At 43.8% G+C, this 26,913-nt stretch overlaps 1 protein-coding gene across 1 annotated transcript; it reads right to left on the minus strand.

Annotated features, from left to right (window-relative positions):
- LOC8035707 (CMP-sialic acid transporter 1) lies at window positions 1-24,732 on the minus strand. The gene is made up of 6 exons (XM_029973911.4): window positions 24,586-24,732; window positions 20,996-21,121; window positions 18,023-18,411; window positions 16,912-17,092; window positions 8,593-8,707; window positions 1-1,423 (listed from the first exon to the last, which is right to left on the minus strand). The coding sequence occupies exons 2-6, from the start codon at window positions 21,071-21,073 to the stop codon at window positions 1,098-1,100; spliced, it is 1,089 nt and encodes a 362-aa protein (XP_029829771.2). The 5' UTR covers window positions 21,074-21,121; window positions 24,586-24,732; the 3' UTR covers window positions 1-1,097.
- Between the last annotated feature and the right edge of the window lie 2,181 nt (window positions 24,733-26,913).

The raw sequence follows: 26,913 nt of genomic DNA on the forward strand, positions 1-26,913 counted from the left end.
CGATGAAGACATGGTGCTTTTATTATAAATCATCTTGACTTCAATTTCCATATTGTGTGAGATAAGTGTTTTTGCAATTATTCTAGTAGTAAACATATCAATGATACTTGCGCACATTTGAAGAACACGTTTACCACTGGTGTGGTATACTGAAATCGGACAGCAAATGTACACATGAATTGGCAAGACCCACGGTCTAGCTTTATTGCACGCGAGTGTATTTATTCTGAGTCGTTCGTCAGTCTCTTGTTCATGAAAACCACTATAACCTGGCATCTCTCTGGAATGACTAGACAAGAGTTATCAGCTGTTGGCCATACGTTCCGGGACATGCTGATTTCTCCCCAACGTTCAATCATTACCATGTGATATCTTTCATCACTGTCACGGTCTATCGGCACAAAAGCAGATGGACACTTGTTCAAAGCATCAGGTGCAACAATGCTGCACAATTTGATCACACCTCCACTTTTCTTTTCCTATAAACAATATAGTTGCTAGAATCACCGGTTTAGTTTTTAACGCGCAATCTCACTTCTCGGAACCCATAATAAATATATCGATAAAGTTTGCAATGTTCAAAGGACCGTAAGAACTCTCGGTGAATGGTAGCATTTTGAACGACAACAAATCCACTGGAAGTAACTACGCGTCCCGACATCTTGTCACACATAAAATCAACTAAAATAAGCAGTGAGAGAGTGCAGGCGAGCTGGTAATCAATCGACATCTTGTAACCCCCGAGATGGGGGTTACAAGGGAAATTTTGAGATTTTGTTGTGTTCGTCCGTTTTTTTTATCGTTCCCTATCTCAGGGTTTTCCAGATGTCAACTAAAATAAGACATTAATTTTGCCAGGAATAAAGATGGATGCTGGCGCCTTCTTTAAGAAAATAAACGCAGCATGGTAAAAAAAAAAAGAAAAGAAAACACACTCACATATACAATAACCCCCAGCTCCATTTCAAGATGGCAAAGGGAACTTCTATGACGATAACACATGAACGATTCTGTATGTCTGCACAACCGACTAGTCTGTCCTGAACCTTGAAGGTCAGAGGCATCCCACAATGTTTAACATCCTAAGTTAGGGTAAGTCACGAAGTCGTCTTGGCGCTGGGGCGCGCCGTCGTGGCGCCGTTCCTGCGGCTGCACATGTCCGGCAGGACGAAACTCTTCTTTTCGTACAGATAGATGGCGGTGAAGAGGAAGAACAGGCTGACGATGTAAGAGGTCGTGAAGCGGAACTTGTCCGGGAACAGGAGCGCCGAGAGGACCGAGTTGAGGACGCTGCAGGTTGCCGACAGGTGGTACTTGATGATGTTGTCGAGCCGCCTCACGACCACCGCTATCGTGATGCCCTGGACCGTGGCTAACGCTATGGTCGCCAGCAGGAGCCCCTGGACGCTCCGCGAGATGGTCCCTGCGGGGTTGGGGACGGCGCGGTGATTATGCGTCGGTTAGAGCGGCCGAATAAGCCGCGTTTCAAACGGGGATCTCTAACTTTTTAATCTTTAGGAACTGCTGTGTGCTTCGAATGGCAGCCGTGGCATTCCTTCCGGTGCCGTCATTGGTGAACCACAACAATGCAGAATGACACAAACCTTGCAAACAATAATGCAAATACTAAGGAATGTCTGGCTCAAAGGTGCCCTGTTTTGAGAACCCAGAGATATATCGACACCCCATTCTACGATTTTCTAATGGGCGCCGCTATTTTGGTGTTCAGTGTAGAGCAGGCACGATATCGACGATAGTTGGGTGATTTCAGATAAGATCGACCAAAGGATGGTTAGTCGACATTTTCAAATCAACTGATGTTTTATATGTTATTGTCTAGTGTCTGGTATGAACGAATCCAAACTTAGTTTTGACTAGAAAAAATACTTGGGGACAGGAAAAATCGTAAGGCATGAGGTGGTGGACAGTTGCATTAATGCGCACTGATGGAGGGGGCCCGTTTGAGAGTGAATAACTAAAGCGATAACATTAGGAGAACTCTAATACGTTTTAGGCGCAAACTATGGGTATAGCTTGCTTGTAGTATAAAGTAATCATATTTATTTAAAATTTATTTATTTTTCTAAAAATTGACAAACATGCCTGCTCGAACGACAAATAGCAAACTTTGGAGGTCTGTATCTCATGAAATAATTGAATCATTATGATATAATTTGCAGATATTATTCTACTAATATATAGCTAATATTTAAAAAATAACTAAGGTATCTGTGTGATACAATAGTTAGGATATATTTAGTCAAACATGGAAAAAAATATCAAACAAAGAAAAATTCCGATGCGAATAAAAAAAAAAACCACCCTCGATTGTTTTTAAATTTAGGTAACCTGTTATACTCTATTTCGGCATCCATTTCCATTAAAAACATGTTGCATCATTTTATTGAGAAAGAAGATACAACTCCCCAAAGTAGGGTCCTTTTTCAAAGCCTACACTTAGCAGTGTTTTATACAAGAACTGACTCTGAGTTCCAGTTTCATGAAACCAACACACATCTTTTATATATTTTTATTCAGATGAGGCCAATGATAACTAAAGAAATCGTTCACACACTTAAATTAAGGAGAAACTACTGTGTACAAAGAGGTATCATATTACGGACTAGTGATCCGAGAAAAGATCATGCAGCCATCGGCCACTAGGAACTTTGTTTACTTTAATCTCCTGCGACACTATATGCTATTCCCTCTTCCGCTCTACCTTCATCTCTCTCTCTCTCTCTCTCATATATATCCCTGATATATATCCAGAACAAAAACATGTTCAAGCATTCCCTTTCTGCGTGGTAGTGTTCTGTGGCTAGCAAAAATCATTTCCTCGCTAAGCTCACGATTATGGCAAAATAGTTGCCGGAAACCGCAGACGACACTCGTCGCTAGTTCTGGCGAAACGGCCGATACAATCTTTTTTTCGCATTTCCCCGCTCGCTGTCAAGGGCAAGGGGGTTCGCTTCAACCAGCAAAACATGGCCGCCGACGCCTGTTTACTGAGCAGTCATGCCTGTCGCCATCTCACTCGCTGGCGTCACGGGCGATAATATCAGGCACAAAGGGGCACACCAACCGGCAGCATTATCCCCAAATACTCGAGCCTCGCGTAAATACATAGAGTGTAAACGCTGTCGCCATGTTATCGTAGTAAGACCCCCCCCCCCCCCCTCCCCCAACGGGGGACTGCAGTACGCGACGGCGTACTAACACAACGGCGACGATATCGACATCGCGGGCTCCGAATTTTCCCATAGTTCTACTCCACGGGCATTTCTCGAAACGCTTGATATTGTGTACGCCCGCCTGGAAGGATTTCAGGCGCGTAGTTAAGATAAGGCGGTTCTCCGCGGCAAAAGAAAGCAATTTCACAAAAGCTTAAAAGCGGCGGCGACGCGTGTGCAGTGAACGCTTGTAGTTTTGGTGTAGACAGGGTATGTGTGTTCTCGTTGTTGACACCAGCCGGCGATAAGGCACTGCAGGCGGTAGCTCAGTACAGCAAGGGCTAATCCGAGTGACCATCAACGTAACCCCACCGCCAACCCCTCGCGAACCGGTCGCCGACATGGCTCAGGCTGTGTCATGAACCACGTGGTAGAAGCTCGGGTGCTTTCATATCAGCGCGTGGAGGGACGACAGTGCGATTCCGGAAAGTCTTTTTCGAAGGCCGCTGACCACAATTTTTTGTCTGGAGACTTTCCCTCTTTCTTCCTTTGACGTGGATCAAGCTTTGCCGACAGCCTCAGTTGTGACCTCTCTTTCCAAATGTACGTTTGCAGTGAGTGAGCTCCTCAGCCTCGGACTTGTCACTTGTGCACCCAGTAGTTCTTTCACTTGGCAATTATATGCCATCAGTTGGGGTTTAATTTCTATTATTTATGTATACATTATGAAGACGTCCTGGAGCTCCGAACGAGTGTTTTGTGCAGATTACTTTTGCAAACACAAAAAGACTATACCAAAGCAGCGCGGAATTTTCGAAGTGTTGGCGAGTTGGACCTAAACTCGTTGAAGCAAATTCTTCCGCCTGACTGTTCCACCAAAGTGAGTGCGACGGGCTACCTGTGCTACCATTGCTTCATGCACATCACTAAGGAGATCTCGATGCGAAGCTCAGAGCAGTGCCCTGACATATTTGTGCCAGCTGAAGAAGCAATTGAAGATCTAAATCGCAGCATACTACCTACAGATGTGTCGCCGCTGAGACAACCAAGCGTCGTAAGAAGTCGGGACAGGCCTGCCTATGTCAAGAGAAAGCAGACAGAACTGGAGCAGGTTGCTGTCAAGAATATACGCTCAAGGCTACGTATTGCGTACGGCAGGGACGCACCATCGGGGTCGTCCGAACCAACATGCTCCACATGCACTGAGTGGGTGGACAACTTTCGGCGGGCCTTTGAAACCGCCACCTCTCTCCGGGAACGTTGTCAACTGCTTACACTCCTGCCGTCAACACTGACGAAGAATGAGGTTCAAAAGATGATTCCACAGGCCTCAATGTACCTGATCAGTAAATCCCGAAAACTCAAAGAAAAGCATGGCGTGTGGTATGAGCCGGATCCTTACACGAGGTGCAAGGTGAGCCCTGAGAACCTGTCTGCTGCCCTAGAGTACTTCACGAAAGACGAGCTACAATGTTCGCGCCAAAGTCCCAACCAGAAGGACGTCATCTCTGTCATGCTCAACGGAGAGAAAACGTTCGTGCCTAAGCGCTTCATGACACGCTCAATACGAGAGGCCTTCCGTATATACAAAGACAAGCATCCCGATTCCGGCGTTGGGCTAACGAAATTTTATTCGTTGCGCCCTAGATGGGTCCAATCTATTCCACACCAGGAAGTGTGCGTTTGTGTGCGCTGCGCCAATTATTATCTTTGTATTGCCGCTCTAGAGAACGTTACAGGCTCAACATTCAACACTGGTGAAATGAACTCGGCATTTCTGTGCGACTCAGGAACAGAACTGTGCCTTCAAGGAGACTGTGATCACTGCCCAAAAGGCCAGTTTCTTACACTCCAGGAACTTGATATCCCGGAGGATGAAGAGATTGTGCTTGCAACATGGGAGTCCGGCGACCTTGTGAAAAAAACTTTGGAACCTGAGACTTTCCTAAAAGTCATCCAAGTGACGGTTGGAAGTTGGGTACTTCACAACCATATCCGGAAAACGCAAGGTAAAGCGATCTACAATGAAAAACAGTGCATGCAACGCGGGAGCATTGTCTTTCATTTTGACTTTGCTGAAAACTGGACCATCGTGCTTCCTGACGAAGTGCAAGCATATCACTGAAAAAAAAAAAAAAAAACAAGTTTCGATATTTACATGTGTAGTGACGACAAGAAAATCTACAAACAGCTTTGCCATCATCAGTGAGAACCTGTGTCACGACGCCGCTCACGCTTGCTTGGCTCTAGAAAAAGTGAAGGAGTGGGTTGAAGACAACGTTGCGGTATACTCGTACGTGACGTACGTAAGTGACGGCGCCGCCAGTCATTTCAAGAATCGCTACCAGCTTCACCAATTTGCAAAGGACGATTGCCCACACGCCCAGTGGTTATTTTCTGCATCTGGACATGGGAAAAATGCATATGACGGAGTTGGCGGACTCGTGAAGCACCAGGCCACGCTGAACAACCTGAGAGAACGTTCAGTAAGCGCAATTCAGACGGCCAGGACAATGGTGAGCGTTCTATCAAAGCAACTGAAAGGCGTGCATCTTGTATATCTGGACGAAAATGAGGTTGTTCGGTATCGTGAACAAAAAGAAGAAGAGTGGCTGACGGTGCGCGCCTTCCCTGGCATTCAGTCTTGGCACGCGTGGCGGCTCAGCAAGTCATCAACAGAAGGGACCTGTGACGTATATGTAGCACGGACAGTCGGATCTGCTTGGAAGCAACTTTATTAAATGGGTACAGCGAGGAAAACCTTAGCGTAAAGTGCCGAATTTGATTTCCCAAGGACTGCTCATTTTGAATGCAGGGACATCTTATTTATCACATTTTTCTTCACGGGGTATTTAACCTACTGTTTTTGTTGGTGGTTACTAATAATTTTTATCTGATCACTATAAAAAAAATTCCAAAATGTTATCCTCGAGCAGGATAAAATATATCGGCTTGCCACGATTCATTCATACACCGAGAGCATCGAAGCTGCTCCAGTTAGGCACTATGGCATCCGTCACCTGAAATTGTTTGTAATCGTAAATACACAGCCAACCTAAATATCTTACTATTATATCTTTGTTTTTGTGTGTGGAAGTAAAGTTATTTATTTTACTCTAGATGTAAAATATACCGGAAGGTACAACTTCACACTGCATCATCTTTTCTCAAATCATTAGTCTCTAATATGATACCACTTTGTACGCTTATGTAAAATGCTGTATATAGTTTCTCCTCCCTTTTACTGTGTGACCGATCGCTCTTTTTATCAATGACCTCATCTGAATAAATGTATATAAAAGATTTGTGCAAGTTTCATGAAACTGGAACTCAGAGTCACTTCTTGTATAGGACACTGCTAAGTGTAGGCTTTGAAAAAGGACCCTACTTTGGGGAGTTGTTTCTTCTTTCACAGTGCAATGATGCAACATGTTTTTAATAGAAATGAATGCCGAAATAGAGTATAACAGGATACCCAAATTAAAAAAAAAAATCGAAGGTGGTGTTTTTTTTTTATTCGCATTGGAATTTTTCTTTGATTTTTTTCCCATGTTTGCCTAAATATATTGTAACTATTGTGTCACTAAGATACCTTATTTATTTTTTCAATAATAGCCATATATTAGTAAAATAATGTCTGCAAGTTATGTAATAATGATTAAATTATTTCATGAGATACAGATTTCCAAAGTTTGCCATTTGTCGTTCGAGCAGGCATGTTTGGCAATTTTTAGAAAACTAAATAAATTTTTAATAAATATTATTACTTTATATTACAAGCAAGTTGTACCCTTAGTTTGTTTGTAAAAAGTTTTAAAATTCTCCTAATTTTATTGTTTTAATTGTTCACTTTCAAACTTGCCCCCTCCATCAGTGCGCGTTATTGCAACTGTCCACCTCTCCCTGCCTTACGATTTTTCTTGTCTCCAAATTTTTTTTCTGGTCAAAACTAAGTGTGGATTCGTTTATACCAGACACTAGACAATGTCATATAAAAACATCAGTTGATTTAAAAATGTCGACCAGCCACCCTTTGGTCGATCTTATCTGAAATCACCCAGTTGCGATTTGAAAATGTGATTTTTGGAGTTTTGGATGCTGTGTCGGGAAACTCAGGTGATATCGTCTTGCCTAATCGCGGGTGGTTTTAACGTTTCCCGCAGACGGAAAAGAGTTTCCCGCTATTTCAGATGAAGCATCAGCAACATTGATTTTAGGCGACGGAAACTGTGAAGCGCACCTTATCTAGTGTCTCTGCGTCGGTATCGTGAGGAGAGCTGCGAAAGCGGAAATTTTTGCTGACAGGAAAGGGGGGTGAGCATGCCCCCGTTTCTTGAACTTGAACTGTTCTGAATTTCTGATTGTTCAAGTTCTGGCGCAGGGGACTTCGTCCCCTTCAATGAATGAACGCCTTAATTATTACCTTGTTTTTGAACAAAAATACCCCAGCAGATGATTAAATGTGTGAACATACACCCTGGACGAAGATTGCATTGACAATCAGATGCGAGCTTTTTGTGTCATAAGAGGCAATTCGGTGTTTGATTCGCTAGAAAGAGGTCAATGGAATTTTGCTCAGCACATATGAACATATCTATATTACGAATAAACCCCAGTTAATTCAAAGCGATTTCGTGCATTCCGGCGACTCAGTGAGATTGAAAAAAATAAATAGGGTTTATATGGATTGCGGGATATATACTAGATAACAAAATCTTGTGGCTATCTGCGAGCACTCCGACTCTGACTATTATTAACTATTCTAACGCTTCCAATTCAGGTATTCTGGAATCCTGTGCGGGCTCCCTGATTAGAAACATTATTGTCTGAGAGTGTGATTGGCTGGATTGTTTTAGTTATTGATAGTTCATGTTTTTTTTGTAAGTATACCTTGCAAACACCTTCAGTTAAGTCATTTGAAAAACTTTGGTAAGCATATTTCTGATGTATCTCTGCGTCCATTACCTTGAGCGGATGTACAGTGGCATTTGAAACCTTGAACTCTTGATTTAACTAACGTGATGTTTGATTCGGTCTTCAACTCCCATAGCATATTTGAATGTTCCGAGTAATTCTGAATTATTTAAAACTTGTTCGCTTCCCCACGAAGACATATAGTGAAATTCGGAGAAGCATCACTCGCGAAGTATAGATGTACTACTGCGAGAAAGTACTACAACGAAAATAAAAGTTACTGTGAATACACCCTTCCAGCGCTCATCTCCTAGACGAAAAATGCTGTCACATGACCATAAAAGCATACGCGGTGTCTGATATTCGCCAGAACCGAGCCACCCCTCCGCATGCCCGGAAGACTCTCCGAAGATTGCAGCGCGCATATTGCGCGATTACTGGAGTGGTCTATACACGCTGTAGATTTCTTGGAAATATGGAAAATGTAGGGGGGTGTAGCACTTACCCTGTATCAGTCCCTGGCCAGAATAGGCGCTCGCCAATGCGGAAAACAGCGCTCCACCAAGATAGATCTGCGACTGCTGCTCCCAGATCGTTCGGCTGTCGTTCTTGAAGCAAAACTGCGGCAACAAAAAGAAGGGTACGTCGATAACCATTTCCAGGCAAAAGGTGAGATCTGCGCGCTCGCCGTACCAATCAGCAGCCCCGCTTTCTGTGCGTGAGTATAGGCTGAAGAATAATCACGACGCGAAATGCATGGTTGGTTCGTCGATTACGTAGCTTCCGTCGCACTGCCACCTTAGGAGTGAACGGTGTTTAGTGGAACCGGGTATTAAACTGAATTTGCACGGTGTTTCGCCCTGTACATTCCCTTCTAAAAAAGGCACTTGCAATATCACCCACACAGACGCACACAGAGGTTTCTTCGAGATAGTGTTATCGACCTCGGAGGAACGCCAGGTAGAGAGCGCGAAGTATCAGTGAAATAATAACCTAAATACACCGATTCACTTTCTTTTTTTTTTTTTAATATTCGCCTTAGCTGGCGTGTTGCCTGTCGTCAAAATATGCAATAGCCGCTATCCAAGTTCAGGGGAAATGCGCAAGGGGAAAGCATTTTTGTTTACTTTTTGCAATAACTCAACTGCGATTTTCAGTTTATAGTGCTTGATATAGTCCTTATAAATCTGGTGTTAGTTTTTACATAGCTTGTTTTGATATGTTCTGGATGCAATGCATTTGCAGCATAAAAAAAGTTCTTGCACACACGTGGGGTATGACAGCATTAAAAAAAAAGACAAGTAAAATAAGCTAATTCGTACCTTCTAAACCAGTGAGTGCAATGAACATAAAAAATGTGGGCGATACACCTATTTTAGAACAAAAGGAAATTGCAAAAACGCCATTTTGAAAGGGGTAACGAAGGTTTCTTAAATTTTCTATAAATATAAAAATATACATTCTAACCAAACCTTGATCGTTGCATCCTACATCTCCTTAAGCGAACGTATGCCGAATTTGGTTGTGACGAGACATTATTAAGAACAATTATATTTGTGCACAAACTGCGAAGATGGCTTAAAATTACAAAAGGAGAACACGCGTTCAAATATTACTATAGATGAGTAACGACACACTCTTGCGGCAGGAGAAAATAACTTTCTTTTATTAGGTTTCTGTGAGAAATTGAAGCTAAAAACGAATGCGACGGAGAGGAGACGGCTGAAATCGGTGACAGGTCAAGAATAAAGTGGAAGCTTTTCCCACCCCTTTCCCATTCAGCAGAGCGAATGCTTGAGAGCAGGCGACTACAAGCGTATTTATCAAGATAAATGTGATGCCGGGCGACGCCACAATTTTGAAGAACCGCGTACACGAAAGTCGCTCAAATTTATTCCTTTCTGGGTCATTGGGAGTTCTTCAAATGCGTATTTGACTAATTTTACGATCACATTTGATCCTTCACATTTTATACGTAAAATATGAGTATTCAAAGATAATAAAACACTCTGAAAGACGAAATCACTTATTTTTTTGCAAAACATTGTTGTTTTCTTTATTTACATCTCCCCTTTAATCTACTACATTCTGCTCCGGGGTATTTTCAGGCGAAGTTGTGCTGTTAACTCTAGAACCCGCCATACCAAACGTGAAGAAAAAAGAAGTGCCGAAACCAGCGAACAAAAGGAGACAGCAGGGTTTAGCGCGCCTTTTCGACCAAGTGACCCGATCGGCTCGCGGTGGCTCACCACTGCGCGCGCTAGCTACGGAGGCTAACGTCTTCCGGGAAGGTCTTCCGCCGCTCGTTCACATCAAGTCCCGGTATCTTGTTGCAGAGCAACTAGAGTACAAAAGCTTGATTCTACACCAACAACTAGATTAGGTACTTTGATGGCAGTCGTCTCATCTCGTATTGGAATGTGCCAGCTCAGGTGAATGTTTCGAATGAATTAGTGGATGTTAGGTAATTAACTTGCTAATTATAACTTTAGACTCGTAACCTGGTGTCCGCTGCGATTGATAACGCTATACCGAACAGATCGTTTAATTTATGAAGTATCTTTCTTTAAAACGAAAATATTTTCTGCCGATGGTGAAAAGAAATATTTAACTATAGCTATAATATATAGTTGAATTGAAGACGCCGTGTGGGTACGCACGAACGTGTGTTTACGTGTCATGGTGTGCTAAACCTAGAACCTCAACCGTGCCAGCGCCGTCAATTTTTAAATATTAGAATGATCCGTGTAGTTAGGGGAATTTCCTGGTTTCCCTCAGTACACAATACAAGCTTTCTATAGTGAGTTCCATTCAAAAGAAAACACTTAATTATATCAGTAGCTGTAGCATATCAGTGCATCAGCATACTTCAACTTTACTTCGATATATCAATAGAGAGTGTTCGTAGATCGCTCCAATGCATCAGATAACGATAGCCGATATTCCGAACTCCTCTGACGCTTATGCCTACGGATCGTAAGGCCTACAGTTACCGGAGGTATCGGAACGATGTACTAGAACTTTTTATTGCCTTTGCTATATCCATATATTTTATATATGCATAAGTTAGCTATACTTGGGAAGTAATCCGTTACAAGTAACGGATTACTTGTAAACCGTTACTTTTTTTAAGTGATTTCGCAATTGTCACGTTACTTTTTTGCGGCAGTAACTTGTACTGCAATTTCGTTACAAAGTACTGGTAACAGATTACTTTAATTATTCGTTACTTTTTTGTTGAAATATGAACATAATAAAGAAGTTGGAGCAATGTGAGCAGGCAATTCAGAGGCGTAGAGATAGCAAGTTCAACAAATTTAAATAGAAACCATCGTGAAGAGAAGAATAACCGAAAAAAGAAAACGATTTGTCGTCTGACCGGTTACTAGAATCACTAAAAATACGTGAAAATACAATTAAAAAACAAAGATCACGAAGACAACGCCGAGTAGACTTTGCTTCTTTCCGTTGCCTTCCATCGTATTTTTCTTCTGAAAAACCTCTTCGTGTTTAGTTCTTTTTGACTTTTACACCACTTGAAGTCCCGTTTCAAATGGGAGCTTTCGTAGATCGGTTCCTTACCTCCGCGTCTCCTCGCGGAGGTAGACGATGCACCTGAGCATGCGCACTGCTAGCTTTGTCTGCAGAATTCCAGGGATCATTCCCGGTCGCTGTAAGCTAGCGGGATGGCGGGTGTGGTTGCAGCTTTCGCTGCCTTGTCAGCTTACAGGTGAACGAAGTGCACCTACATTCTTTCTCTTAAATACAATATTTTATTGTTACAATGAATACCATAATGCGGGTTTATGAGAAATGAGAAGTAGTGGTTGCAGAACATTTTTCAAAACATCAAAATTGTTTCTTTTGTTTTTCTTGATAAGCGTACTGGAAAAGTAACGTGAATGTAATTTGTAACGTAACGAGTAAAGTAATCCGTTACTTCTCAGCGAAAGTAATTTGTAACTGTAATCCATTACACTTTGGGCTAGGTAATTTGTAATTGTAATCCATTACATTTTTGAAGTAACGGGCACAAGTCTTGTACTCATTGATCTAATGCATCCGTTCCCGCGTACTCCAATCCATTTGTATTAGTAATTTCAAAATCTTTGAGCTAATAAGAGAAGAACTCCAGTTCCATTCCGATTCATTGATCAATCCATATTGTAGCGGTGCTGCTGAGGCGCGTGCCAGTATCCACCGCGGACGACGACGATGCGCGCGCAGACGGCACGTGGCCGACACACAATCTGCTGTAATCTGGCCATGGATAGCACCCAGTAAATTAAACTCCGTAACATTTGGTCCGTCCAGCCGAACCGAATTCCCCCCTGAGTTTTTTTAGTGATGTTTCTTTCTAGGGTGGTTTATAGGGAGTATTCATTGGACGCCATATTTGTGGGTACTGTTTAGAGCGCATGCGCAGAACGAGCTCACATTAATAGGCTGCTAAGACTGCTACTCTTGATGGTGCGGAATGCACGTTGCAAAAGAACTGTGGAAGCTCGCCTTCAGCACGCGCTCACCATTCGCGCACGCAGCTATGGCCGCCAGTGAATACTCCATATGGACCTTTCCAGAAAAGGGCTGCTGGCCGGTTTCATTTTCAGTGTTCGTGCGTATCGCGCGTGATTTGCTCGCTTTCCGAAGCGACGCACACGCGCGTGCTGAGCTGTGGAGATCGCACGCTGAGCTGTGGATTTGTAAACATTGAGAGGTCTATACAGTGTACTACAATACTTGGATAGTGTTGGGTAGTACACTGTAGTGTTGGGACCGGAGCGGCTCGGCAACGGGAGCTCGTGAGGGCGCGTGTATTGACAGTTCATGGCGGCGCTGTAGTCGAGTTATCCGGAAAAACTCGCGCAGCCCATCTTTTTTTTTTTTTTTTTTTTACTTTGAGCGGTGCACGTGTTGGTAGCACATTTTATACACTCCGTTTCACCTTATGTAGTACCGCAGCGAAGGCTAGAAGCGCGAGCTCATAGCGTTGGGAGCTACTCTTACCGCACGAGAGCTTGTGCCGCCGAGATGTGCCCTAAAGCAAGGAGCTCGCGCATGATAGCATTTCCTGCGGTACAACAGAAGGTGAAACAGAGTATAGGGCACATACAAAAATCGATATTTTCAAATCTTTTTTTTTTTTTTAATTTTTGCGGTAGGCCAATGGTTGATGAACGGTTTAATAGGCCTTGTTGCAATTGCAGCTTTAAAGGGTGCCATTATTAAAGGCCAACCCAATTTAGAAAGTTCGCGAACAAACAACGAGCTTTGAGATATTCATCGCTAAAATTTTGCCTTTCTTTGCTTAATTAAAAAACCGCACGCTGAAAGCGCGAATGAGAATGTGCTGATATTGACGCGTAGAAGAATGACACAGTTGTTTCTGTCCCCTCCTCACTACCTCGACAGCGTGTCTTCGGTGGACTCGCCGGCGCCACACATCAAGACGACTAAGTCACTATTCTATGTATTATTTTCATAACGCGGTTTCTGAATCAAGCGAAGAAAGGCAAACTTTTACGATAAATTTCGCGAACCTCGTTACCTTTTCGCGAATTGTCGAAATTGTGTTTGCCTTTAATAATGACTCCTTTTAAAACAGCAATTGCACCATGGCCAATTAAGCCGTTAATAAACAAGTTAACTCACAGATTTTGGTTAATTATTAAACATTGCAAAGGTTATTCACCCATTTATTGTCAGGGGCGGACCGCCTCGGGTACAGCGCTAAGGGGGGTGTCGAGGCGGGCCACGAGAGCCGGGGGGGGGGGGGGGGGGGAGGGAGGGGGGGGGGGGGGAGGGGGAGGGGGAGGGGGAGGGAGGGGAGGGAGGGAGGGAGGGGGGGATCGCGGCGGGCTACCGCCCCGGGTGCCGCTGACCCTCGTGACGCCACTGCTGTCACGTATTTTTTTTTGTAAAACATGTAAACTTCTGTAAAGAATAAAACAAAAACACCCTGTATGTCTGCGTGAAACAGATACGCCCCCTGTGGAACCATGCATGGTCTTTCCCTTCAAATACCCAGCTCAGGCGAGACTTACCTGGTTGTAAGAAAGCAGCTGTCGGTTAAATGTATTGTTATGAGCGTGTAGGTTTCAGATGGTTTACCCTCAAAAGGATAATGCGCTGCATATTGTAACCATGTATGCGCTGCACATTGTAACAATTATTTCAATGCCGTGCTGTAGACTATTACAACTTTTTCCTTGCCTGATCTACGTGTGCTCATGTTTTCTGCTCAAAATGATGTGAAATAGTTGGTTTTCTTTGAATCTTATAAAGCATTACTTGTTCAGCCCACGTTGTTTCAGTTTTTGGACTTAAGTTCAATGCTAAAACGCGTGATAAAAATTGTCGCGGCTTATAAGCCATTTCTTACAAGTAAGCGTCGGGTGATCCTCGGATGATCGAGGCAGCCATGAAGTAATAAAATATTCTCACCCTTTTGCGACCGTCGCTCGGGTGGTTCGTCGCATAAATGAACACAAGAATGAGTGACATTGAAGTGAGCTGATTAAGGTGAAGAAAAAGAAGACGGGCAGAAAAGAAGACAGAGAAGTTAGCCTGAGGTATGAAAAACATACTGAAACAATCTCGGACTTTAGTATGTGCCGTTTTGTTCCATTATAAAATAAGATAGGAAAAAAAAAAAAAAAAAAAAAAAAGCTGCTTTTGAGTATTTTTTTTTTTTTTTTAAATATCTAATGTTCGGTCTTTGCGACCAAGGAAATGGGCATTTCATTTAAAATGCTCACCATCCGATAAACCGAAAGTCGCAGCTAATTCTACGCTGAAGCAACTTGTAATCCGCTTCTTTGAAGTCGCAATTGTTTTTATGTAAAAGAAGGGTAATGTAGCTTGTACCGTCCAATAAATTGAAGCATCATGTTGCTAACGATCGTGCCGCAGCGTAATTGGTGCCGCGGTACGACCGCTGGCAGGTCGTAGCTGTATCAGAAATCCTATGTGCACTCCACCAAAGCGGCACCCAAGATTCATATTTTCGCGCGTGCAGCCGCGCATGCGCATACCTTCTGCATAACGCGCCGGTGTCGACACCTGTCGCGATCAATACCACGCGCTTCAGGCGAGCCCCTCCGGTTCCAACACTACCCAAGTATTCTGGTACACTGTACTCCATATTCTGCTGAACAACCTCGCCACGTTCCATTAGAGATAGACAGTTTTTTTCGCAGGTGTCGCTGCCGATGCCCTTCTGCACGCTCACGAATTTCACGCCAAAGTCACAGTTCTTCCGCAACACCAAAAGCCAGCACATTGGCACTTTTCGAAGTTGATGCGCGAAGACTTGTCACTTGGCCGCCGCTATAGCTTCTGTTTTCGTCACCCCTGGTTACATGTCTGATCATAACTCTGATGATGGCACAGATCATATGGGCTGAAAACATCACTGCACATTTCGCATTTTGGAAATCATCACCGAAAGTGAAATGCGCCGGTAAAGCCAAAACCCAGGAGAAGATGGAACACTTTTTTAGAAGATTCCCGCTTAGGGCCTCATCCGTTTAATGGTCACAACGGCTGTCAAAGAAGATTTCAAGACCAGCCCTCACTTACGCGCCTCGATTGCTTAAAAGTCTGGGATGCAAAAGTGGTCATCGGCCAACGCAGGATCTTCATTTCACGGCCACAAAATAGTCGTGGAAATCATGGCGAAGTCGTTACTTGCCCGTGGAAGGTACGGCACGACGATTTGCGGCTTCAGGTAATCCAGCTGCGATCCTATGGCTCCACGAGACGCCGGTGCCGGCCACGTCACAGAGGACTTTCATCCTGACAGGGTGCCTTCCGGGTTGCATGAGTTGCCATACCAGAAATCCCACTTCTGACACGATTGTTATGGAGTTTAATTTACTAGGTGTTATCTATGGCCAGATTAGAACAGATTGTGTGTCGGCCCCGTGACGTCACACAATTTAGAATTGCCGCGTCTCTACAAAACGATTTGAGCTAAGAAGAAAAAAAAAAAACGCAGTTCCATTTCGATTTATAGGTCAAACCTTCATATGCAGAACCACCGGGTCTTCACGAAGTGCCTCTTCGTGGCCCTTTGCGTACTCTTTTTTTAATACGATAATACGGACCATGCCCAAACGTATAAACTATGGCTTGGGAGCGTCGAGTGAGTTGAGCCATATCCTGCTGACACGCGACCCGTGCGAACATGCGCATATAGTTGGAAGCGCAGGTGTATCGTGTAGGAAGCCGACTCTGTTGCCTTCCACGTCCTTCCGTCCAAAGGGACGGACAGACGTGTCTATAGTATCTGTTAGAATGCAATAGACCCTTTTTAGAGCCCTGCCCTTTTCAATGGTGAGCGTCATCCAGTAGTTGCTGCGCAAATTATCCGAGTCTGCCATTGTTTGGGCGTACTCTGAGCACGTATTGGAATCGAGGGCTGTGTTAGCGTTCGGTGAGAGCTCGGTTGAACTCGTATCAAGTGCGAGCCGTGCGTCAGCGTTCAACAAGGACTCGGATACAACCGCAGGCTTCGTGCCCAAGAAATGTAATTGTTTGGCGGTGTTTTGAAGATAGTCTATCTGCTATGCATTAAAACGTGAACAAATAGTTTAAAATGCCTGCCGCCATGGAACCCTATAGACGTTTGCAAGCAGCCGCGCTTCGAGAGCTATAGTCTGGCGACCAAGGAAGGAAAACGCTTTGCTTGGGCGTCAGTGTGGAAACTGACCGTGGGTACGCCTCAGCAGTGCTTGACTATCGGACGATCTACCCACACCAGCAGCACGATGCCGGAGCCCAGAGGCCGTACTTGCAAACGTCTGTATACCGATCGACTCACCTCGGTGTATACAGCCGCGATGGTGGACAGAGTGCCGCAGAGAAGGCCGAGGCCGACGGCTATGAGCTTCCCTCGGAGGTCACCCTGGTTGAACTCCTCCAACTGACTGCCCAGCACCGAGGCCACGATGAGGAAGCCGGCTGTCCACTGCGCCGCGCTGATGGAGTGCTTGAACACGTACCTGCGAGCGTATACGAAGGCTGGACTTATTCACAGGAGACTTCTTGCGTCCCGCTCCCAGTTCTGTATTCATTGCCTCGGGTGGCGAGGTCTACGAGTCATTGGCGAAACCGTTTATACTGGAATAGTTAGAGAGGCAGGAAGAAGGCTTGCGAAAGAGGAATGTATTAATGGTGGTGTCATATTTTAGGAAAAGTGTACACCAGACCTGTGCCTGTCTTAAATACCCTACTCAATATACTGTATTTCAAACACTTTTGGTACTATTTTGGTATCTTGCAAAGACATTTAGTCTACATTACATTTCTAAATATCTTATACTCCGTATCTCAAACACGTTTTGCGACCTTAGAAAAAACTTTTCGCTGGAACAATCTACGTAAGTAGCTGGTCATCAGACTCCTGGGTCAATCTGAACCGATTGCAAACTTGGAGCCAAGCGACCGAACAAGGCAACTACAAAGCGCAACACGTCGCACGCTGGGGCCTGGGCATATATACGATGCCTGAAGTCCGTCTCCTACTACTGGTGTGTTTAGCGTCTTATTGTACACGTGCATCGAAAGTGATCCCGAAGTGGCAACTAATGACGTCACAACAGCCGAAATGTCACGCTGTGGGATGTCGCAATCCTGACGGTTGATCGTCGAAATTCCTGAAAAATCAAGTGCGAGCGAACGCGAGTGTAGCCTTCATCTTCAACGTCCCAACTCCAGCTTTCTATGGAGGCTTACGTGGATTGTCCAGCTGCAAAGCGAGCTACAGCAGTACAGGCCTGCCTCCTCCAGGATCGAGACAGTCGAGAGCACTACACTTCTGTGAAGTCATAAGGCGGAAACCAAGGGACCCCATTTGGGGACGTAGCAAACCCATCAGTCGGAGACGCGTTGCGTGGCGCTGTAACACCGCGGACGTTCACGAGCCAACTCACTTGTAGACCAGAAGCGTGAGGACCACCTTGCATTGCACCAGGACCAGCCACACCGGAGGAGTGACGAAGTAGAGCGCGTAGAAGAAGATGTTGTTGGTGAGCATGTAGATGACGGACGGCAGGATGAACTTGATGGAAGGCCTCATGCGGAATGAGCCCGTGACCCACACGTGAACGGCCGTGGTGACCAGGCACTTGGAGCCTTCGGAAAGGGCCACCAGGAGCGTCTGGTGAACCGGGTACTCGCCGTTGTTGTAGTAGCGGAGGGCGTAGCTGGACACCATCTTGCCCACATCGGCGGTGATGAAAAAAGACGACAGCAGGATGACCATGGCCACGCTCGTGGGCTGGCGGTGGAGCGGCGACGGTGCGGACTCGACTGGCGAGTCCTGCATGCACGGACAAGAGCATGTTGAAACCATATTTTCATTTTCACTAATTAAAAAGTTAATTAACAAATTGTATTTAATTATCTGAATGATCGTTACGATTAGGTCCCTATACTACGTACGCCTGGCCGTATAACTCGCCTGCACAAACCGCATTAATTTAGCTTTCACGACCTTTCTAAACATATATGTAAAGCTTAAAACTAAATCGCCTGTACAACAGTGAAAAGGCGAAACCAGCATGTTGGAGCCATATGGCTCCAACGTGCTGGTATCGCCTTTTCGCTGGTATAGGTTGTCCCATATTACGTTATGCATGTATGGTTCCAGATGGTTCCGCCATATTACACTACGCTGGTATAGGATGTCCCATACTACGACACGCTTGTATGGTTCCGCCTACCTGTGTCGTTCCGCCTTAATCCACTATACTGGATCCGCCGATTCGCTTGTATAGGATGTCCCATATTACGGTTATGCTTGTATGAGCCTTTTCCGTCATCTTTCCATCATCGAAATTTTCCAACAGGGGTGTGCGCAACTGTAACTATGTTCAATAACTAATCCAATAATCAACTCGCCCAACTGTCTACTCTACTACAGTTTAGAACTTACTGTTATTTGATTTAAACGTTATGAGCGATTTTCCGCAATTTTCAATGAGAAAATATCGTTGACAGTACGCTGGAATACATGGCGATGAATGGCGTCTGCTACCATGCAGGAGCAGACGCTAATTCTGATTGAAAAATAAGATTACTTAATAACTTTTGAATAGGAGAGCAAAAATTTCTGAAACTTTGACATCTGGTTCAGGTCTCTAGTATTGTATTTAAAAAGAGACTAAGCGTTCGACGATGGCCAGTTTCTTTTTGTTTTTTTTACTTTGTCGTGAGAAAACCACGTTTTTTTTCTCCCAAACACCCTGCAACCGCCAGCCCACTCTCACACCTAAAGTGCATACATTGAAAGTACATTTCTAACATGCTATTCACAAGCTCAAGAAGTAGCTTAAGGCACAGTGCTTCCCAAACTCTGCTACCACTGCTACTCACTGATATATAAAATATTACTTCGCGAACCCCAAGCCCTAGTCCCGGTTTTTCGATTTCACGGCGTGAACAGTAGTACAAACAATTAGCGCTCAAACTATATTTGACAGTTAATATAGTCGGACTTATTCATCTGGGTTAGAAACCACAAATGAAAAATGCGTGCCAGCAGGAATGACCGTTGCTAATGAGCAGAGCGAGCTTGTTTGTTAGAGCGCAGTGTCTCAAAATTATAGGACGGAGTTTGAACACCTCTACTCTCAGTTCCGGCTCAACGTTGAGCTTCGTCTTCATCCACGCTACCGCAAAAAAAGCCAAGCTCACTTTTTATTTTAAAGTTCCAAAACTATTTGCGGTTATATATACTTCTTGTCTGTGGGTCACGACAACTTGAAGTCGCAACCCACACCTTGTGAAACACTGCTTTAATATAAATTCCTTTTATTTTATATTAAAACAAAAGGTAGCGCGTTTTGTCGGAACATGAGTTAAAAAGTGTTCAGGTGGGCTCAGTTTTAACGATTCAGTTTGCTTTAAAGTACATTATGGCACTGAGCTTGACACTTCGTATGCTTACGGCACGCCAGGATGTTCACTTTTAAGTTTTAGATCAGTTATTTGTTCACGGCTTTCTAGATCTGGGTTAGGGTGAGTGGCATCTAACTTTAAGTGCATACGTAAGAAGCGGATACAACCGCTAGGAAATGGTCTGTAAGCGTCTCCGAGACTTCGGTGCAACTCGAATGGATGATGCGAAATTTGTATACTCCAGGGTGTCTACCAAATTAAGATATTGAAATTCCCTGATGTGTTCACGTTTTCACTGACTTCAGGAGAAATTCCCTGACCACTGTAAAGGCGGTCAAATATACAACACCATTACAACGCAAGGCATTCAGCACTGAGCACTGGGAGGACAATTTTGCACGGGCTTAATCTAACTTGCATATTCCGAAATATTCGGGTTCGTCCAGTCCGGATTAAACGAGCGCTTTCTTGCCACCGACATCGTCAGTGAAGAGGTCGCTTCCGGAAACACGGTGAAAGGAGGACGCTGAACCACACACGTCAAGAACCGATTGGCAGCATGGCCGCCACATGCACACTTTCGGATACCTTCGGCTTAATGCTTGGATTGAATTGGGGTCTGCGGCTTTCCCATTTGTTTCTAAATCTAGTAGCTCTAGCTGGTATCTAGCCTAGTGTCGCGCTCTCAATCCAATCCAATCCAATCCAATCCAATCAAAGGCTTAGACAGGATTTGTCGGCTGTTCTCTTTGCATCGGGTAACACACTCAACATCGGGTGAGCAGAGCCCGAGCTCCATTCTAAGCAGAATTCATTGCCTATTTTTCTGCCCCCCAAGTCCTCAAGTTTTTGCTCAGGGCACTCGATGGCGTTTCCGGCTCATTTTCCCTGACTGGGCTTGCTTTTTAACAATATCGCTGACAATTCCCTGAGTTTTCCCGGTAATTAAAATGTCCCCGACAATTCCCGGTTTTCCCGGTCGCTAGACACCCTGATACTCGTACCTGTTCGGTCTTTGTTGCCATGAGCGGTTTTCCATCGGATATCTCCACCAGGGGGCAGACGTCGCTTTCGCTGTCCATGATTTGCCGGTGGCTGCTAGCCTTGTCAAACACCTCTGGTTGCCATCTCTGAAAAAAAAAAAAAAAAATAGAAGAAATTTGGTGAAACGTTGTAAAGCACTTTTTTTTTATTGTAACGGTCTTTTCCATCTTCGTAAAGTGTTGTCTCTTGTGACCAGTGGATGACGCACAAATGTGCACGAAGGGAATGCTAAGGTGTTCTTCGTGTGTCTGCAAACAGTATTTTTGGTATGTCGAGTTAAAGACCCTTTTCAAAACCCCATTGAGAAACATTGGAAGTTGTCATTATTAGTCATGAAACATTGGAAGTTGCCGTTTCTTGGTCATAAAGTGGGTGATTGGATCTTAGCGACAAATATAATGCTTAGAAACAAAGCATGTTCAAAATGTCCGTGGCTAACTGTTCCGCGTTTTCAAAAGTGTGCGCGCCATTCAGAAGATGCGGCGCCAATCATCCGAGTTGGCCATAGTTTCATCACGTACGTATTCTGAGCACGTATTGGACGCGTAGTTTGCGTCAGCGATCGGCATGAGATCGGCTTAGCTCGCCTCGAGAATCAACGCTGTGTCCGCGTTCGGCAAAGACTGACTCAATCAATTCAATCACATTCATCGTGCCCAAAAGAATGGCGGCCATCAATGTTGCTTGGTGAGGATTTGCAAAGGTTCGCAAGAAGCGTTCGGCCAGTGAACCACCGAGGAATCATACAACAAATATTTGACGCTATGTTGACTTTGACAGAGAGCAATTCTTTAACTGCAGAGTGTTGCGAACACTCCAACTAAACATTTCCCGATCTGTACACTTTTAATTATGGCTGTTCGGAATGTCCAATGGAGGTATGGAACCTTCTTGGCGCGGAGATTTGACGAGAGTTCAAACTCCAATTCAAATTCAGTTTACCTCTGTCTATATATTTGTACAGGCGACGGAGGCGTGGGCAAAAAAGCCAATATATGTTGGCTTGACGAGGCCCGCCTCAGTTTCCTCGGCAGAGGCAAACAGAAGGTACAAAAAAATAAAAATAAAGACACACAGACACACAATTGAACAACAAAAGAACAATATAAAGCAAATATAAAACTCACAAATATGAAAAATGGATCATTGTTACCGTCTACACATGTCTGAATATGTTACAAACATAATTTTGATAGAACGTGGTGTTAGCGCTTCCACGGTGATGTTGTTTCTTAATGAATAGTTAGTAATGATGGGACGTTATGTCGTAGCAGCCATATTTCGTAATATTTTTCTGCAGTGTGGTATTTTCCAAGCGTCTGTATTAAAACGGCATAAAAATTTAAAATTCGCGTGAAATCAGCTTTTTAGTCAATTAAGTGAATTTTCATTTTTCCGCTTGTTATGTGTCGAAGAATTAAGGTGTAAGCATAAAGATAGATAACTGAGATGAGATGCAGTGATTTAAAAAGAAGTTCTGTATGAGTGTCATATCATACATTATTGATAGACCTAAGTGCCTTTTTTTTTTCTTTTTAAGAACATGGCGTTTATATGTGTTAGTTGCTGGTGTGGTTTCCCGATCGAGACGAATATAATTTAGGCGTGAAGCGAGCAGAGAGTTGTATATGAGTAATCTATTGGTCACTCGGAGGTCACAACGAAACTTGCTAAGAACGCCCTACAGCTTTAGAAATCTACAAACGCGGCAAGAGCTCATGATAAGGGTTTGCGCGCTATACAACTTTTTTCTTCGTAGATGTTTCGGTGCTCGTTGCTGAATCCGCCTGTTTCAGGCAGGAGACGCGGCCCTTGCGTTGTAGTGCCACGTACTAGCCGCTCACCCTCAAGCTAACACAGGCCCCTATCCGTGTCTCCTCGACATTGTACATAGCTCAAAGGAATAAATAAAATTAAACTATGCACATGCAGTTGGGAACGCCTGGGTGCTTGTACTATATGTGGTTCAGTCTTGTATACGTTACTGAAAACGGTAATCAGTTAGAATGGAAACTAACCGTGGTTACTTAAACTAATCGGAGCGTTGAGCTAGATTACTACCTTTTACTTCACCCGTCAGCTATACATAGGTAACGTTTTACTGCTACAATCAGAACGCAAAAGAACGAAACAAAAATAGAAATGCGATGTCCTATTGCAATAAAGTCAAAACCAAACAATCAAGTAAAGTTCTTAACCAAATAACAAAATATGAAATTGTTTTTTGTTCGAGTATGGCGGGGATTACAGCAATAAAAAACTCCTTAATGAAATGGTACCTTATATTTACAGTTATTCTTTTGCCGCATTGTTAGCAGATAACGCAATTTTGTTTCAGCGATTAACGCAATTTTAATTGTAATATTTCCAAAAGTAATAATGTTCTTCTCGTAATTACTACCTTGAAAAGTAATCGAACGATTACAAAGTTAAGGACAAGTACTTTGATTACTTGTAATGAGTACCGCAGAAGTATGGATATTGCAAAGCTTTGACGCAACCATTAGGTAACTTCTGGGACGACGCAGCCATGGGTCAGGTTCAGAGCGCGCCATAAGGGCATATGCTACAAAGATAACACCTTTAAGTGAGATAACAGTAGAAGGAACGAGTATACGGGTGCCAAAATACAGCGTCGTAAGCGACTCTGTTTCAAACAAACCTTTTTTGTTTATCTCAGACGACTTTGCCTGTTTCGTGTGGTATTGACGTCACAAATATTGCGACAATTACGCCAGAACAGGTACGCCACGAGCAGCGGTTTTGAGAATAACACGCGACAAGGATCACAGGATAAAAGACTATTTTCAGACGAGTTGGTGATCGATTGTTCTCCATCAGAAAGCAGAAGGCAGGCCGCTATCTGACTGAATTCGGGACCTAGAGAGTACGATATCGCCCCCCCCCCCCCCCCCCCCCAAAAAAAAAAAAAAAAAAAAAAAAAAAAAACACAAAAATCATTTTGTAATTTTTTTTTTTACAGCAAGTTTGAATTACACATTGCCGAACGCTCATTCGTTTCCCAAATGTAACGCTAGGGGTTCGAATCAGATGCCAAAGTTTCGGTACTACTTTCAAAGTATTGCTGCTGCGACTGCTGTAACGTTGTTAAGGGGACTGAAACCTCGTCAGGTAGCTTCGACAAGCTTTTGCTGCTTCCTCCCCGACATTTTCTGAATGTCGAAATGAAACTTCATTCATTCATTTCATTCAAAAGTTGGAAGCGATTTCCTGAAAATTTTAATGGGAAAGTGAAGCCCGTTTTGGGTAACTGGCATTAATCAGCTCCACGTATTCGAGGGTCTCAACATTACTACTAATTTTTACATAAGATAACGGTTAGGCCGGAAACTTTGGCGACGCGTACTTTTTTTTTTTTTTCAACTTGTAATTTTTTCTTCTTTTTTGTGAGGGTGTGATTTTTGTATAATATATATGTGGTGCCTTTGTTGAGTCTGCATTTACGAATAACGCATGCAACTTTTATGAAGTTTTCTTTCGTTTCGTGCGTGAAATGAATACTTTCGGGGTAAATATGATTATGACGTACCTGAGTGTCACTTAATTTCTGGGAGCAGAAGGGATGGGGGTGACTTCTTGGACTAAGCCGCTGAGCCTGACGCCTGCACGCCACGTCGCGCCATTGTTCGTGGGAGCAGCGCTGTATACTGCCAATGTGTGCGATATCCCGGAGCCGGAAAGTAACCTTTGGCTTCGGGCAGAATCTCTCGGTAGTCAGTTTCCAAGGAGACGCAGATACCAAAAGTCCCGTCAAATTGCGGTCATAGCACGCACGCGCGCGCGCGCGCGCCAAGATTTTGAAGACGGTGTCAGAAATGGTCTATTTTCGTGACAAAAAGTATCGTTTTCGCGATACATGTATACGGGAGAAAAAGGGAGGGGGGGGGGGGGGGGGTCCACCAAAAGCATTGAACAAAGCTTGAAGAAACTCGGTGATTGGCGTAAAGTTACACTCTAAAAAAAGCCGGTGAGTTTGCTCTCCCGCACAACACTCGGAGAGCCAATCACCGCAGCTTACGGAGGCAGCTCAGCGAATGACGATGCCGAAACATATGTTTAGACCCAAAAACGCAGACTGAGTTGTGACATTAAGCAAGGCAAAACGTCGCGCTTGCATTGCTTAATGTCACAACTCATACTGCGTTTTTTGGTCTCAACACATGTTTCGGCACCGCCATTCGCTGAGCTGCCTCCGTAACTTGCGGTGATTGGCTCTCCGAGTGTTGTGCGGGAAAGCAGACGCACGGGCTTTTTTTAGAGTGTAGTCAGCGATAGCTGACTATAGTAAGATCTTATTATCGCTCCTCAGTCAATCAGGTTGCGGCATGAACCGATCAGTACGTCGATGGACCAATCACGATCAGCGAGAAGCGTCAACATAATGAGCCACGTCCTGCATTTCTAAAACTGTGACTCACAATACACTCGTTTTGCGATTATAGGCAAAATTATATAAAATAAATTACTTATGCAATGTTACAAATCAAAAAAAAAAAAAAAAAAAATAAGACGATAAAATAAATATACAACTCCCAAGGAACACAGGCGTATTTTTTGGGGGTGTGCTTTTGCAGACTCGGGTATAGTCGATGACGAGCTTACATTTTCTGAAACCATTTGGTTGTTTTGTAGTTAAAACGGGATTTTCTACAGTTTCTTTAGTGCGTGAGCATAGTGTGACTATGTTTCGATGCTAGAACGTCAGCGATATCGGTTTATAGTTAACTTTTCATTCTTAAACTTTTCGGTTAAAACAATTTTTTTTTTTTAATTTCTTCAATCGTCAGGGAAAGAGAGCCGAGGGGCAAAGATTGTTAAAAATAATTTATAAAGCTATTTAGACATCCACTCTGCATAAAAATTTCTTTTTCAAACTAAAAGAGGGTTGGTAGCTGAATGGTCTAGCGCACACCAGCTCGGAGCACGTGGAGCGAAAGCTCGCGCTGCAGAACCGAGGGATCCTGGGCTCAATCCCCACCTCTGCCCGTTTCGATCTGGATGAGCATCGTACAGGCATGCGGTCGTGTATCACTACTGCCTGGTGCACGTTAAAGACCCCAGGCTAGCGGTTGTACCGCAACTGCCTAAATTGCTCAACTACAGCGAGTGACTCGTCGCAACTTTGTAATGGCTGACCAACTACACGCTGTATAAATCTCTACACAACCCCAATTATTATTAAACTAAACTGAAATCAAAGCCTGGATGTTTTGTTCGTGGTCAACTTTTAGGGAAGGAACAGTCTATATTGCTAGAATTCTAAAACTCGATCGTTATTCACTGGAATATGATTCAAACCTGCAGGTGGTGACGAATAATCATGAGACGTAAATACAGAAAAAAAAAAAGTTCCATATATCCCGCGGCCATGACGTGGAATCTATGAATGACAAAAATGACATCGAATTTTATGTAGTGAAAAACGTGATTCTTGCTCATTTTGTTCATGATTTTTCTCTCTTCGTTAGTCAGATACTGCTATGGATATTTGATCGCGTCATCAAGTACCATGTGAACTGGGAAACTGTTAGACTTCGGACTGCGCTCAAGATATGACGGCACGGGCTCTCTGTGTATACGCTCAGAGACACACAAAACTGTCCCAAGGTAGAGACAAAAATGTTTAACTTCGTTTGAAAAAAAAAAAAAACAAAAAAAAAAAAAGCAAAAAAAAAAAGCAAAAAAACATTAAATTAGTTTAAAATAAAAGAAATGCTAGATTCGGACCGGTGACAAGCGATAGGTGTGCACGCCCGGTGTGAAGTGACCGAAGACGACGACACGCAGTGGTAAAAACAAAAAGAAAGTAATTTATCGCCCTAATTTAATTAGGGCGATAAACAACCACTGTTCTCGT

The sequence above is a fragment of the Ixodes scapularis genome, unplaced genomic scaffold (assembly GCF_016920785.2).
Source record: "Ixodes scapularis isolate PalLabHiFi unplaced genomic scaffold, ASM1692078v2 PGA_scaffold8__174_contigs__length_109621045, whole genome shotgun sequence".
In the NCBI taxonomy this organism is placed as follows: Eukaryota; Metazoa; Arthropoda; class Arachnida; order Ixodida; family Ixodidae; genus Ixodes; species Ixodes scapularis.